Source organism: Leuresthes tenuis, unplaced genomic scaffold (assembly GCF_036924035.1).
Source record: "Leuresthes tenuis unplaced genomic scaffold, fLeuTen1.0.hap1 SCAF_19, whole genome shotgun sequence".
In the NCBI taxonomy this organism is placed as follows: domain Eukaryota; kingdom Metazoa; phylum Chordata; class Actinopteri; order Atheriniformes; family Atherinopsidae; genus Leuresthes; species Leuresthes tenuis.
Genome location: NW_027325373.1, coordinates 32,847,213 through 32,862,653, shown reverse-complemented (window position 1 = coordinate 32,862,653; position 15,441 = coordinate 32,847,213). Strand labels below are relative to the sequence as shown.

General features: G+C 39.7%; 2 protein-coding genes across 2 annotated transcripts in view; both read right to left on the bottom strand.

Moving 5' to 3' along the window:
• Nucleotides 1–1,239, bottom strand: part of ttc28 (tetratricopeptide repeat domain 28) — a 158,308-nt gene extending 157,069 nt beyond the window's left edge. Inside the window, exon 1 of the mRNA XM_072372692.1 lies at nucleotides 944–1,239. Coding sequence (XP_072228793.1) covers nucleotides 944–973 — 30 coding nt within the window. The 5' untranslated portion in view covers nucleotides 974–1,239. The remainder of the gene's footprint in view (nucleotides 1–943) is intronic.
• A 2,566-nt stretch (nucleotides 1,240–3,805) lies between these two features.
• pla2g3 (phospholipase A2 group III) lies at nucleotides 3,806–13,300 on the bottom strand. Its single transcript, XM_072372693.1, has 7 exons — nucleotides 12,660–13,300; nucleotides 9,411–9,543; nucleotides 9,185–9,319; nucleotides 7,465–7,760; nucleotides 7,237–7,366; nucleotides 6,700–6,810; nucleotides 3,806–5,491 (listed from the first exon to the last, which is right to left on the bottom strand). The coding sequence occupies exons 1-7, from the start codon at nucleotides 13,186–13,188 to the stop codon at nucleotides 5,260–5,262; spliced, it is 1,566 nt and encodes a 521-aa protein (XP_072228794.1). The 5' UTR covers nucleotides 13,189–13,300; the 3' UTR covers nucleotides 3,806–5,259.
• Nucleotides 13,301–15,441: the final 2,141 nt, after the last annotated feature.

Below are 15,441 nucleotides of genomic sequence, written 5' to 3'. Positions count from 1 at the left end.
AAACTTTAAAGTATAAGTTGTAAGATGTGTCACACTTTTCTTTTCTGGCACTTCATGGAATTAGAACATGTAACATATAACTTAATTTGTATCACACAATTTCTTCAAAATGATCTTAATGAACTTTATGTGGCCAATGATGATGATGTTTATAGCTGCAGATTAACAATTTCCCTGCAATCTACACACTATTTTCTTGATTAAGTTGTCACATTCATAATAAATTTTGATGAACCAACAATTCGAACCTCGAAAATATTCTTTTCACTGTCACATTTGTGAGTGAATAGCAAAATAAAAAGTTAATCTTCCAAGCTGGACGTCTTTCAGCTGAAAGTTGTTTATGATGTACTAAGCACAGTTTCTAAGAGATTTATCTTGTTTTTCTTGGTAGCTCTGGCTGTGAAAAGCTGGACTTTCAACTTACTTTTTCACGTTGTGTTGTTTTTTGTCTAGAACAAACTTAAGGTTTGATCCAGTTCTAATTATTTTACATCACATTGTGAGAGCTGTCTGTTATTAAAGCAAATTTCCCCCCATTTAATCACACTTTACTCATTTTTGCTAAATTCATTTAATTTTCTTTACTCCCTTAAGCCTTTTCCTTGTGCTACCATTTACCTTCAATTACAATCCACTTCCAAGGATCCACTACTATAAATGATGTGTTTAGATGTTTTTGAAGGCAGATAACAGTGAAAAGGTTGCTGTGCAGTGACCCCATGCAGCTTCCTTCAGCCTCGCAGAAATCAGATTGTCTGTGTATGAACTCAAAATAAATCCTGCAGGATGTCAACACATCATGGGATGTGAGCAGCCCGTTTGTGTGTGAACTCTAAACTCAACTTCCCTTTTCTCAGCCCCCTGCAGATCGCACTAAACAGACGCCGGTTGTCTCTTTTCTTGAACCAGTTTATAAAACGTCTCTTTCCACCAGCCTCACCTTCTCTTTCCTCGCTCTTTGCTTTTCCATCTCCGCTAAATCCGGCGACCGCAGCTCCAAACTTTCATCCCACAGCAGCTGTACTGGAGCGGGGCAGGAAAACTTCCAGAAACCATCCAAAACAAACCCAGAAGTCCGCTGTCGATTACCCAGCGATGTTATATACCAGCAGACGTAAGATCTAAGAAGACTTGTGTGCTATATGGCGACTATCCGAAGTTTTCCTTCGTGAAAGTTAATCCAGTCTGAATGCGCCATGTTCCCGCAGCCGATCTTCTCCCCATAGCGGAATTTTTGTCCGGTGAGAGGCGGGGATCCGGTCGGCTCCACGGCTGCAGCCTTTAGCAAGGTTTCAATTACTTCACATGACATCAGAGAGGAGTTGAGTTACCTGAAGGATATTCATTACAGCATTGCTGCGCACAATCTAAGTGTGTAAGTGTAGTTTTTCAGGAGGAAATAAAAACTACGTGCAATGAAATCTCACGTTAAATAAGTGTTTGACTTTTATTTAGTTTGTAAAAAGCTTGGAAAACCTTTGGAAAAATTATTTAGGAGAACATTTCAGCCCCAATGAATGCCTTTGATCAGCACTGGCATAAATGTGTTTTTAGAAAAGATGCTAGAAAATTCCAGTAGTTTGTTTGGATGCTCAGAATACTTAATTAATCTGGATTAAATAAAATAAGGCTATTCACAAAGATGTACAAAAAGTCTAAAAGAAAGCACACTTTTTCTCAGCTCTAAAGTATTTTAAAATCAGGACATAATGATAATAATAATCATCATGTGCTATAACGAGGCCCTAAAATTAGGTAAAAACAATCAGATGAACAAGAATGCATGGCATATTAAACCTTTAGTCCTTATTCTCTGAATAAAAACTAAGCGAATATTCAGAACGGGCTGTGTGAAAAGGTCTATCCAAACTACTTTAATCGGAATGAAGAGGGTAAGTAGCAGCCAGGTGCTGCTGATCAATGCACTGATTAATTGATCATCAGTAAGTGTCAGTAAGTATAGAAGCATAAGTTTTGTCAGTTTGCAGCTCTGGAGCATTCAGGTGTGTGTTAACATAATGCCAAGGAGGAAAGACCTCAGCAATGATCTTAGAGAAGCAATTATTGCTGCCCATCAATCTGAGAAGGGTTATGAGGACATTTCCACTAGTTGGAGTCCATCATTCTACAGAGAGAAAGATTATTCACAAGTGGAAACATTCAAGACAACTGTCAGTCCTCCCAGGAGTGGACGTCCCAGCAAGGTGAAAAACCCAAGAGCTATAGCTCAGACTCTACAGGCCTCAGTTAGCATGTTAAAGGTTAAAGTTCATGACAGTACAATTAGAAAAAGACTGAACAAGTATGGCTTCTTTGGAAGTTTTGCAGCAGAAAGCCTCTTCTCTCTAAAAAGAACATGGCAGCACAGCTTAGGTTTGCAAAGCTGCATCTGAACAAACCACAAGGCTTCTGGAACAATGTCCTTTGGACAGACCAAAGTGGAGATGTTTGCTCATAATGCACAGCAGCACGTTTGGAGGAAACCAAACACAGCATATCAGCACAAACACCTCATACCAACTGTCAAGCACAGTGGTGGAGGGCTGATGATTTGGGCTTGTTCTGCAGCCACAGGACCTGGGCACCTTGCAGTTATTGAGTCCACCATGAACTCCTCTGGATACCAAAGTATTCTAGAGTCAAATGCGAGGCCATCGGTCCCACAGCTAAAGCTGGTCTGAAACTGGGTCATCAACAGGACAATGATCCCAAACACATCAGCAAATCTACAACAGAATGTCTGAAAAAGAAAAGAATCAAGCTGTTGCAATGGTCCAGTCAAAGTCCAGACCTCAACCTGACTGAAATGCTGTGGTGGGACCTTAAGAGAGCTGTGCAGAAACCAATGCTGCAAACCTCAATGAGCTGAAGCAACGCTGGAAAGAGGAGTGGGCCAGAATCCCTCCACAACCATGTGAGAGACTGATAACATCACATAGGTAACTGTTGGATCATGGGGTTCACTTAGTTTTTCACACACTGCTACAAACTGTTTTTGTAACCTTCATAACTGTATTTTTTCATTTTTTTTCAATTAAAAGCAGCAGCTAAAAATGTTTAAATATATACTGTATATATTTTGTCACTTTTCATCCAGATGGTAGCTTGCTTTTTACGACACAAAATCATGGACAAATACATATCTTTTATTAAAACGTGTTACCTCAGCATCATAAGTTTACTAACTATTTAGCCAAAAATAAACTGACCCCAGAAGATACTAGATCCTGTAGGCCAGAAGGAATAGCATGTCCCACGTAGTATAAATGACACCACAGATTCATGCCACACTGACAGTGTAGCGTAGCAACCATTTCTGTACCAGAACTGTCCAAAAAATAAAACATATCACAGCAAAATATCAACAGTTTAGTGATTGGTGATTATGCTAACAGGCTCATTGTTGCTGGCTGAAGCCACAAACCATTACTTTTAGCTTTAATCAGTCACATTTTCTTTTTCTTTCACAAAGTGTTTCTTATGCACAGGTATTTACAAATTCAAAGAATTCTTTATTGATATACTTACAACGAAATCTACACCAGTTCACAACTCTTACAATACTGTAGAAATACAAGTGCAATACGTGCTTACAACTCAATAACAGTAAAGGAAGAAGGGCTACAGCCATCATTTTACAAAATGAATCTCAGGTAAAACTTCCCCCGACACAGCCACATCATCCTCTTTCATCCTCTTTATCCGAAAGGGACACAGACCTTAGAAACTGTAGGACAAGTAGACATGACCTAAATCTACCAGCCACAGTCCTAAAAGGTGAGTCAAGTTTGACCTCTTTGACTATCTCAGCAGAAATAACTATGAAACACAGTAGACGTGTCTCATTTCAGGTATCCTGCTGTCACTGCAGGGCAAGCACAAGTTTTAACTTAAATTAAGTTTAGCAGCTTCACTCTAGAAGTTCATCCCTCCAAGAGATGGGCAAGTTTTATACACGCAAGGGAGAGTTTTGCTTAAAACACAATATCTCAAACACCGACAACATAAGTACACGGTAGTGCAACTTTTAGCAGGGACCCAAAGCGCTCCGTGTTGGATAAATAGATAAGACATTGTGAAATGAATATTAGTGAAATACAATCCCAATTTAAAAAAGTGGGACAGTGTAAACAACATATCAAATGTTAAAAGTGAAACAATTTAGCATGTCATGAAAAATATGAGCTCATCTTTAATCGGATGGCAGCATGACAGGGGCAACAAAAGCCTGGAAGAGCAAGTGGAACTAAAAACCAAACAGGGACATGCAGGGACATGTTGCAACTAATTAGGTTAATTAGCAACATGTCAGTAAAATGATTGGATATTAAAAGAGCCCCTTAGATAGGCAGAGTTTCTCGAAGTAAAGATGTACACAGATTCAGCACTCTGCAAACCCAGTAATGGAATAATGGTCCTTGGTGTAAAATTGGAAAGTCTTTGTATATTCCATCATCTACAGTACATCTCTATGAACAGGGGACACGACTGAAAATCAGTCCTGGATGTCAGTGACCTCCAGGCCCCCAGGCAGCTCTGCATTAAAAACAGACCTGAATCTGTCCTGGAAATCACTGCACGGGCTCAGAGACACTTCCAGGAATCACTGTCTGTGAACACAGCTCACCGTGCCATTCACAAATTCAGGTTAAAGCGCTACCATGCAGCGAAGAAGCCAAACACAGCTGGGCTCCTCAGTTCCCAGATGTTTACAGATGTTGTTAAAGGAAGAGGGGATGCTACACTGTGGGAAACATGGACCTGTCATTCTACATGAAATAATAAAAGGTCTCACTGTTAATATTTGACATGTTTTCTATGTCTTTCTTTTGGAATTCGAGTTTCACATATGAGTAAATTTGATTGAATTCATTCGCGTAAATGAGGCTTATTATCATATATGTGATTATTTTCTTTTAGAAAAAAAACCTTCCAGCAGTTTCTACTTATTTATATCATTTCTCCAAAATTTGGAAATAAGTGCTCTTTCGTCAACATATTCCACTTGCCATTGTGTGAAAATAATCCAGAATTTACATCATAAATTCAAAGAAAAGCAAACAGAGCTGAAAAAGATTATGATGAAAATTAACATTAAGAGATAAAATTAAGAAAAAAGAACACTGAACTAAATTGCTGGATATTAACAGGTTGATAGTGTTAAATACTTTGTGTGGTAACTTATTTCACAATGACAGCTTTTTGTTTAACACTGAACACTTTGTCTCCTCCCTGTGATAATCACATTCAGATGAGTTATCTTTTCTTTACAGCTGACTGTTCTCGGGAATTCTTTGATTGTTTGGGTTGAGTTATCCTGACACACAGCTTGTAGAGCCTCACAGGTCTGTCTTTCCTCTTTGCTCTCGTTATGTTCGGCCTCCTGACCTTCAGATTCACTGCCTGTAGATGGCGCTGCTGCTCCATTTCTGCACTGCTCCTCTGGTCCAGCTGAGAAAACTCTGCTTTCACTACAACTGCAGTACAGCTGTTGGGGGAGGCAGAAGAAACATTAGTTTTGAAAGGTTTTTAGGCTTTACTTTAAAATCTTTATGTTGCTGCACTTCTTTAAGAATAAATAAGGCTGCTTTTATCTGGCAGCTGCAGTCACTGGGTACATAAAACATAAAAATATCTTCCTGTTTGATAATAAGTCAAATATCCAACACTAAAAATGCCAACCTGATGGCCCTTTGAAATGGCCCACCGAGGTTGGGTACTTCTAGATTACACTACCCATCTCCTGTGTTTGTGATGCAATCAGTCTACTTGCATACATACCGATGCATGTCATATGTTAGGAAATAACAGACACAGTGACTTCTTTTGTGGATAAGAAGGATATCTACTTTTGTGCCTTAAGAAAGGTTTAGCTGAATGTGAAAATATGGAATGGCTACTCTTGGGGGATCTTCATTTGATTGTTTTATCAAAGAAAAAAGAAAAATGACAACACTATTATTTTTTAAACAGATGAGCATTAAGGCTTCGTAAAATCTCTTTTAGGAATATTTTGTAATAAATTCTTTTCAGATCAAGTAAAGGAAAAAAAAAATGGAATCATGACCCCATAATCCCAATGAGTACTTTGTTTCAGATGCTCTATTTCTTTGAAAACTTCATTGATTTAAAAAAAAAAAAAAAAAAAAAAAAAAAAAAAAACACTATCAACCAGGTTCCAACAGTTGATGGAATGGAGCCCTGTCATGAAACATTCTTTTCAATTTCCAACATAAACTAAGATCTGTGCTGTTGGACTGCCGTCAGCCCTGGTGCTTTACATCACATCAAAGTTTTCTGTCTTCACACTGTGACCTCATCCTTATGATTCCCTTTTCATTCTTCCCATTTTGTCTGCACTTAATGTATATTTTAGACACAACTGACAAATGCCAATTACAAAATTATTCCAAGCTTTTTTTCCCCTTTACTCCATCTGAAGAAAAAAAGCATTATTTCTAATAATTTTATAGAAAATAATTCTAGGTAAAGTTTTGCAAAGCCAATATGATTTCAATAAATTTGTTTTGTATCATTTTGAGGGGTTTCATCCCACCTTTTTTCATAAAAAAATAAAACAGCTCCAAGAGTTGACATTTCATATTTTTTGGCAGAGGTTGTGTACAGAGTGGTAAAACTGTGCTGTAAAAAGCCGGGACATTAATCTAGATCTACTGTAAGTCTGTAAATACTGACGTGTTGCCTGCTGTGCAGTCCGGAGGCAGGAAGCAGGACTGAGACACATGTTCCAGCAGAAGACCCTGCACGTCGGTCAGTTGTGTCTGTTGAGCCAAAGTCTGGAACAATCTGGAGGGACAGACAAACGATCAAACGTCAGAAGCTGTCAAACATACCCAAGATTCAGCCCATTAAAACAAGAAGACAAACAGAGACAGTGTGCAAACGTTAGATTACATTAGTTTAAAATCCTCTCTGGGTATATTCAGGGAGCCACTACGACTTGTGTAAGAGTGTGACTCTGAATTATATGTGTACACTGCTTGTGGCCTACATTTGTGTTATGAAACATGGGTCCATGTCTTGTCCAACCTCAAACAGGAATAAAGGTGAGTGCTCCGTTATCACTGTCTGGTGGGGGGCTGCAAATATTTACTCTGGGGTTTCGAGAAATTTGTGCTTCCCAAACCAGATGTGACTCATCCCAAAGACATTTCAAATGATTGGAAATTTTCATTAGGACTGTCTTTTACCGTTGGCAGTTTGTTGGTTTACCTTTGGGTACAGTTGCAGTGGTACAGCGTCCTTGACTCTGTGTTGTGGAAGCCGTATTTTGTCTTCTGCGGGCGGATCTTGCTCCTACATTCATCAAGGTCTTTATAGATACCACATGGTGTCTGCTCCTCTGCGAAAGGGGATGCATCAGTGGAAATGTTCAGTTTCATTAAGATATTGTAAAGAACAGATAAACTGATAACCTGAGATGTTTTCAGGATTAAATACCTGTGAAGTTGACGTACTGCTCAACCACAGTCTGGTGTTTGGCAGGTAAAGCATTCTCCAGATCGTCTGTCCTCTCGGGCGTAGGTTCTGTAGGCGAACTAGCTGAAAGTGTAGGGACACTGGATGTGGCAGCAGTAGTGGAGAAGAGCTGTGGATTTGATGTAGTGCTCTGCAGAAGCTCTGTGGAGTTGATGATGGAGCATGAGCTGTTCATGCATCCCTCTGTTTGCTGAGCAGACTCATACAGTGTGGGTGGATGGATGTCAGCATATAATGCCATTTGAGTCTCTTTACACCTTTGAGTCGAAGCAGAGAGTGGAATTATTAAAATTAATGTTTATTTTCATGCCAAGCATCAAATGAGAGGACTGATGAGGATTCTGTTAATATGCCAAACTGTGTCTGTAATGATTTTGAGCCGCATAGATCTTGTTGATGAGCCTCCAGGGGCCAGATGTGCACATGACATGCACACACAAAAACTTTGCATATATCACAAACAAACTGGTATTCATAAACTATTAACACGGCCACGCACACGTGCAGATTTTCAGAACAGTTCAAGTCCGATGAGGTGAAGTGTAAACTTCAATTATTCACAAACTGCAATTAAAAGGGGAAAAGTAGTCATATTTAATACTACTATAATATTTCAGGTGTGTTCATGTTCTTATTTAAGTGACGGCTACAAATAGCTGCAGCCATGCATAACTGAAATAATTAAATGATGACTCTTGCCTAGCTGCTGGTGTGTTTGTAATTATGTTTTTGCCCTTAATTTAAAGTTCTTAGTGTCTTTTATTTATTCCATTCAGCTGTTTTTTATGCGAGTCTGAACAAACTGAAACAGTTAAACGAAACAAATTTCTTCTCCTTTTTTTCAGTGTCTCAACTGCACGTTTCATGAGTCTGTATTTCTACTTTACTGCTGTAAAGCTAAAATGTAAATAAACAATAGAACGTACTGATTTCCAAATCTCCTGAACTTATATTTCATTCACAATAAATCAAATTAAAAAAAATTTAAAAAAACATACAACATAGAAAGTGAGACATTTTACTATTTCATGAAAAATATGAGCTAATCTTGAATTTAATGGCAGCAACATGTCTCATAAATATTGGGACATGTTTCCCACTGTGCAGCATCCCCTCCTCTTTTAACATCATCTGTAAACATCTGGCCCCTGAGGAGACCAGCTGCTGGACCTCTGGGAGAGGAATGTTGTTCCATTCCTGTCTGCTATAGGATTCTCGCTGCTCAGCAGTCCTGGGTTTTCTTTGTTCTATTTGAAATGTTTTCAGGTGGTGAAAGGTCTGGACTGCAGGCAGGTCTGTCCAGTACCTGGACTCTTCTACTATGAAGCCATGCTGTTGGAATAGATGCAGTTTGTGGTTTAACTTTGTCCTGCTGAAATATGCAAGGCCTCATCCGATTATGACAGAGGGTTTATGACAGAGGGACAGAACAGTTTCCCACTTTGCCTCAGTCCATTTTAAATGAGGTTTGGTCCATAGAATACAGCAGTGTTTCTGGATCCTGTTCACATATGGCTTCTTCTCTGCATGATAGAGCTTTAACTTGCTCTTGTGGATGTTACTGTGAGCTGTGTTCATAGACAATGACTCCTGGAAGTGTTCCTGAGCCCAAGCAGTGATTTCCAGGACAGAATCAGGTCTGTTTTTAATGTTTTAATAAATAAATTAGAGCTTCACTTACATTCCAAACCAGTTTCTCTGCATGCACTGCAGTTTGTGAGAGAACGTAAAGCATTGCAGCTTCAGCAGGTTAAAGAAGGTGTATCCCACTACATCAGCTATGCTGTCGTTCGCCTCCCTCAGACAGCTGCGGAACCTTTAACACAAACCATATGAGGTGGCATTATTTAAAATGATCCCAACGCTCACAGTATGTCAGCTGATATGGTTTTAGAGAGGGCGTTTACTTGTTATCACAGTCGCAGTGAGACATGGTGAAGATGTTGCTGTTAAACACACCGAACTCGGAGTGAAAGGACAGGATGCTGTGTTTGCACTGGTCGTGCTCCCGGCAGCAGCCGTCCGTGTCTGAAAAAACTCCTGAAAGAGACGGAAAATTCAGAGTTGGCAAGATTTACAGGATTGTTCCTCAACATGACTGCAACCTTATTCCACTCTGATGAAACAACCAGGGGAACATGTAAAAGGCTGTTTAATGACAGACTGCTCATTTTGGTTTTGGCATGCATGGTGCACTGAACATGAGTCAGACTCATGTTTAACCGACACTGTTCGATTCCCCTGTTGTCTGTTTGTGGAACCAAGACAAACAATCAAACAGTGACAAAGAGACACTGTTTGCTCAGCGTCCTGTAGATGCAAAAGCAGATATTTAGTCAATAGGTCTGTGGTTTAGTTATTTTATGTTTAGGTCACTCAAGTCACACACTAAATAATTCAATTAAATTGAATAATACAGTTTCACTTTACTATTACCACAACTATTATTACAGTTGATTTATTTTTAAAATGTTCTTTTAAAGTAGGGAACGGTTGATATCTCTTGCCAAATGTTTCTCTGCCAAGTGGGAGAACAGAAGCGAAGGTACATGATAGGTGCTGATTGTTTGTTCATCCGTCTGTCTGTTTACCCCCCAGCAAGATTACGCAGCAGCTACCGAGCTGAATTTGTCTGAACTCTGTGAACACTGTAGCTGGACAAAGAAAGAACACAAAACGTTTTGGTGCACCTGACTTGCTTGGTGGTGATTGTGAGCTCTTTGTGTCCCTCTGGTTCACATTAGTGGTTCACGTGTGGTAATCGTGCCTCTGGATTCTCCTTTCTTATTTGTTTTAAAATAATGCGATGTGAAATAGCTAAATATCAGCTTTGGTATCTTGAGTCAAGATATAGAAAAATGGGCATGCAAACAGGGATGGAAATATGGCATCAGCTGATTCAATAGAGATGAACAGAAGTTATTCCAATGATAAAACAGAATAATTGTGATCTGACAAACTTTTAACTACGACAAGCCAATATTAAACCAGTGGTTTTCTCACCTGGACACTGTTTTAGTCAAGTCATTGCTTCAACCGCTCTACACAATGTAAAGTCTGAAAATCAAACAAACTACCTGAATAAAAATGTCTTGATCAGAATAAAACAAAATAGCAGTTGTTAGTAGACAGTTTGACCTAGTAAAATGATGAAAATGATCTTATCTGTGCACAAATTTAGCTTATTCACAGCTGTTGGTGGCAGCAAGACTCCTAAAGTAGCTGCTTTCAGAGTTATGGTTGGATAATGAGGGATTTGATCATTCCTCATTATTTAAAAGGCGTGGAAGAGTGCAACTGCAGTGTCAGGTTTCATTCATGCCTGCAATACGTTTGCAGAGGGGGCCGGACTCAGTAAAGTTCACACAACAGAACAGACTTTTAAAAGACTTAACGGTGACACCCTCTCAAATCCAAAGACAGTGGGTTATGAATCTATCATAAATAGCAATTTTACAAAGACTGAGGGTCCTATTCACAATTCTATATGACAACAAGACTGACTTGGGACCACTTGGACAGAGTTCTACGGCTATCTTACATCAACAGATTAACATGACTGAAGTGCACCACAGCTCTGGTGAAACTTGTGATTTTATTCAGATCTGGTTTTTTATCTGATACCATGAAATCCTGTGAATAATTGTTTGGTGTAATGTCAGCATTAGGAAGGCAAAAGACCACCTCCTGCAGAAACATTTACCTTTGAGTACAGCATTTCTAATCTCCTCCAGCAGGTTTTGACCACTGATAGACCAACACTTTTCTAAGTGGGTCCCTGTTAGGTCTGCATGCATGAGCTCACCATTCCAGTGACGTGTAGGTGGCTGTACTAAGCCAGAGAATGCAGCAACGGTCTGGGAAAGGATGTGTTGGTCTGTGTTGTTTTACTTTTGACCATTGATAATTTCTGATGTCTTTTGAAAATTTCCCAAACTTTAGGAAGCAGGAACACTCACCACTGTTATTTCTGTCTACTTTGTGACTTGTACTGCATGTCTGTTCATCTTTGAGGTGGGAATCCTCCTCTGCTTCTATTTCTGACATTTCTGAGTTGCATCATCAGTCTATTTCAAGGGTTAGACATGTTGTTTATCTGCTAAACAAAAATTAGATTTCTTAATTTGAATTTTATAATAAAGTTGCTTTGGCTTGTACAGTTCTCTCATCTGTGTTTAGAGTAGGTTCTGGAAAGTAGAGGCGTTGTGTTGCATTGTGGGAAATGTTGAAATGCTTTTCCCATGTAGAGACTGAAAATTCTAACTTTCAGTAAACCATTTTTATATTGATTATTCTCTTCCAAATCTGCCTCTTGCAAGTGTTTTAACTTAGAACAGATGACAAACTCCTAGGTCCCACCTAAATGACTTTATCTTATATCTTTGCTCCACCACTCAGGATTGAACTATCCTTGAAAGAGGTTTATCTCACCACCAACACAGTTTCACATTAAAACGGGACATCACAAAACAAAAAAACTTTGTACTTGATATGCTGATAAATACAAAGCGTCTGAACTTAAAGTGAGACAAACACCAAACCCCTATAATCTCTAAACATGGACTTCTGTGACAGTTTCATTAAGTATGATCAGACTGCACTCCTCTGTGCACTTATTTTCATGTGAACAACCGCACACACACACACACACAAAGAGACAAATCTGTATACAGGACATGAATCAACAAAAGTTTTGTGTATTCATAACTTACAGATGGCTTAAATGTCAAATTCTTCTTTCTGTAAGAAAAGAAGTTCATGCTTTGAATAAAGGATTCTTGAAAGTCTGGCCTGACAAATGTCCGTGAGAGGTGACTTTTTGTTAACATTAATATAGCACCACATGACTTGGGCTTTCCTTCTTTTTGTTTGATTTTCATGCTATGTTCGTTGTTCGCAGCCTTTATTTTTGAATGGAAAAAAAGTCATTCATTACCCTGAAAATGAGCCAATAAAACAAAGAGAGAAAGTGCAAAAATCTATTTAATTGAAAAAAGAATGATAATAATTTTAAGCAAAATATGGGCTTGTTGTTTTATTTGTCAACCTCTCAAAAACCTTCCTGTGGCCCCTGTGGGACCTCTACAGGACTGGAACCTCTGACTGTGTATTATTATCACACACATAAGTTATTGAAATATATGAAACCAACATACCCAAATCTGCATATGATGGCGCCTTGTTGCCAGAACCGCACCAGAGAGTCCCCGGTACAATGAAGCCGCGTTTTACACGCTGATGTATCCTGACCTCTGACCCGCCATCCTCACGGCCATCAACGCTCCTCACGTGTCTGTTCCCGGTGCGCCCCCCGAGCACGGCGAAGCGTTGAGAGGCCAAAGAGACGCACTGCTCTGCGTCAAACATAGAGTCCAAGTCAAATTTTTCATTCTTATCATCGGAAAATTCCTGTGTGCGCTCCCGGCACATAGACAGATAGCTCCGGATCACCGCTGTGAGGTCGCTCCAGGTGCAGCCGAGCACGGCGCGCTTCCCGGACCAGACGCTGTGGTACAGCCGCAGGGATGGATGGCTCTGCTGGAGGTCGCTGCGGAGGAAACTGAAGTGCACTTCGTCATCAGAAAAAACTTTTGTCCAGGTGCATAGGATGGAGGCTCGTGCAGCGGTGCAGGACAGGATGGATGCTGTTAAAATGAGAGGTAGAAGAGCAGCGATGTGCGCCATGGTGGCGAGCCGGTGAAGTTGCGACAGGATGAAAGAGTCTGTTTCACTTTAAATCTTTAGGAAAGTGCTGCGTAGGACTGTCAGGGCTGTGTCAAAGATTGGTGACTCTAGGTTGGTTTTAAATATGAAGACCGAGAGGAAGAGGAGGAGGGTACACGGGTGTTTCCGGTGGATTAACAGGGCGTCCAGATCAGCCACGTGACCTGGCAGCGTAGCCAAACAAGTCTGTCTGTGCCCCACATTGCTGACACTCACCATAACATATCGACGCCACGCACGCGCGCACGCGCACACACAGGTTTATTTAGCTGTAAATGTGACTCATGCATTGATCAGACTCAGACACGCCCCAAATATACCCAATGAAAATGTGATAAGCTAATCGATTTTTATTGATTTGCAGAAAGAAGTTTCTTGACTTTTTTTTTTTTAGTTTTTAGTTAAACAATCTTTGAGCTTTGATGACACATATATTTTACTGAACTGTTGAACTGTCGCTGCTTTAAGGTTAAGCTCAGGCCACTTCTGACCCCTCCTCACAGGTTATGACCCCGAGGGCAGATATTAATAGGCTCGAGAAGCATCAACTCTGACTGATCTGAGAAAGAAAAATCTGTGATTTCTTTCTTTTCCGTCTTGATTTTCACATTATTGTGGGTAGAATACCGATTCGAAATGCTGTGCTGTTTCATAACAGTGGAAGCTTAAAATGTGCAGCCATGACACACAAAATGTGTTTGATAGCAGCATGCTGCTCACGTGCCATCTCATGATGTCACGTTGCGGGGGAGATAGATGGATCATGAGACAATGGGCCCCTGGGCAAAGACAGTGAGGGGCCGGTCACCTCTAGCACCCATACTCCTAAAGAGACACAAAAAGCCATTCATGGTGATTGTGTCTCTTATTTTGTGTGTATTTTGTCACAATTTAGCATATTTCTGGACCCTTTTCAACTGTCACTTTGTGGTGTCACTTTTTTGCATCAGTTATATCTTACTTAACTCTCATATTCTGTGTTCTTGTAGTTTTTTTGGAATCTTTTTGCCCATGTTTCTTTTTGTCGTATTGTGCCTTCTTTATGAGGCTTTGGCGAAACTTGAAATAAGGCAGATCAGATACATTTCGTTCACTCTTTCTTGCCATTCAGGCTTTTCCTCTGCTTCCCTGCCTCTCCCTCTTGCCCACGCTGTCAAATGACGTCACTGCTTTGGTCCAGTGGTCTTCCTGCTTACTTTCCCACCAGCAAATCAGTCTTTTCCATTTTCTTATATCTGATCTCTCCTTATCAAAGTTTCATTGTCTGCATTTAACATATTTTCAAACTTTTTGGTCTTTCTGTAGATATGTGTCTTTCTATTCTCAGTTTGTCTCTCTGTTGTCTTTTTGCATCTATTTAGAGCCATTTATAGTCTCATTATGGTTGTTTTCAATCTTTGTTGTCATGGTATGTTTCTCTGCAGTAATTTTGCAACCTTTTTGTAATTCTTTGTTGCTTCTGTATCTGTGTTTGTTGACACTTGGACTCTGTTAATCCCATTTTGTGGTACTACTTTGTGGTGCTAAGTGGTGGGTTGGGTTTTTTTTTGTACAATCGTCCAATTATACGTATATCTTTCCTTGCAATCATTTGACTCTTTTTTATAACCTCCGTGTCTCTCTTTGTAGTCATTTTTAGTCATTTTCCATCCTGTTTCCATGTGTACTTTGTCTTTTTCTGTTTTGTCTGCTATGTTGTAGCCATCTAGTCTCTTTTGTGGCCAGTTTGCATCTCTATATAGCCATTTTCTTTTTGTCATCATTTTTTTGTCTTTTTGTTGTCATTTTGCACTTTTTTTGCAGTCTTTGATCCATTGTGTTGTCTCATTGGCTCTTTTTGCACTCATTTGAGCTCTCTTTGTAGCTGACATTGTACCTTTGCATTTTATTTCTTGTTCTGACCTAATGAGGTGCAAACATCAGTTTTACATTAGAATATCTACAAATTTACAAGGCATTAATTTCTGCTCTGCTGCCTGCAGGTCTTCTCAAGGTTAGGTCACACATTGATTGGTTTCTTTATAGGTCTCTAAATGTTTGGCACCTATCTGCCCTATGTTTAGATTTTGATGGAGAAGGATTCAAGTTCAACTTTCACCTACTTGGTTAGAAATCATATTATCAAGAGAAGTCAAAGTTCACAAATTTTTCAGCTGCGTGTCTGCCTGCGCTGATTGGTTCAGACCTCACCTGATTCAAGCAAAGTTTGCGCCA

Bases quoted from the DNA above. Each gene is read 5' to 3' on its own strand.
- pla2g3 (XM_072372693.1), bottom strand. From the start codon at position 13,188: ATGGCGCACATCGCTGCTCTTCTACCTCTCATTTTAACAGCATCCATC. The intron at 9,544-12,659 runs GTATGTTGGTTT...CGTCTCTTTCAG, and splicing joins GCCATCATATGCAGATTTGG to GAGTTTTTTCAGACACGGAC. The intron at 5,492-6,699 runs GTCAGTATTTAC...CTCCCCCAACAG, and splicing joins GACTGCACAGCAGGCAACAC to CTGTACTGCAGTTGTAGTGA.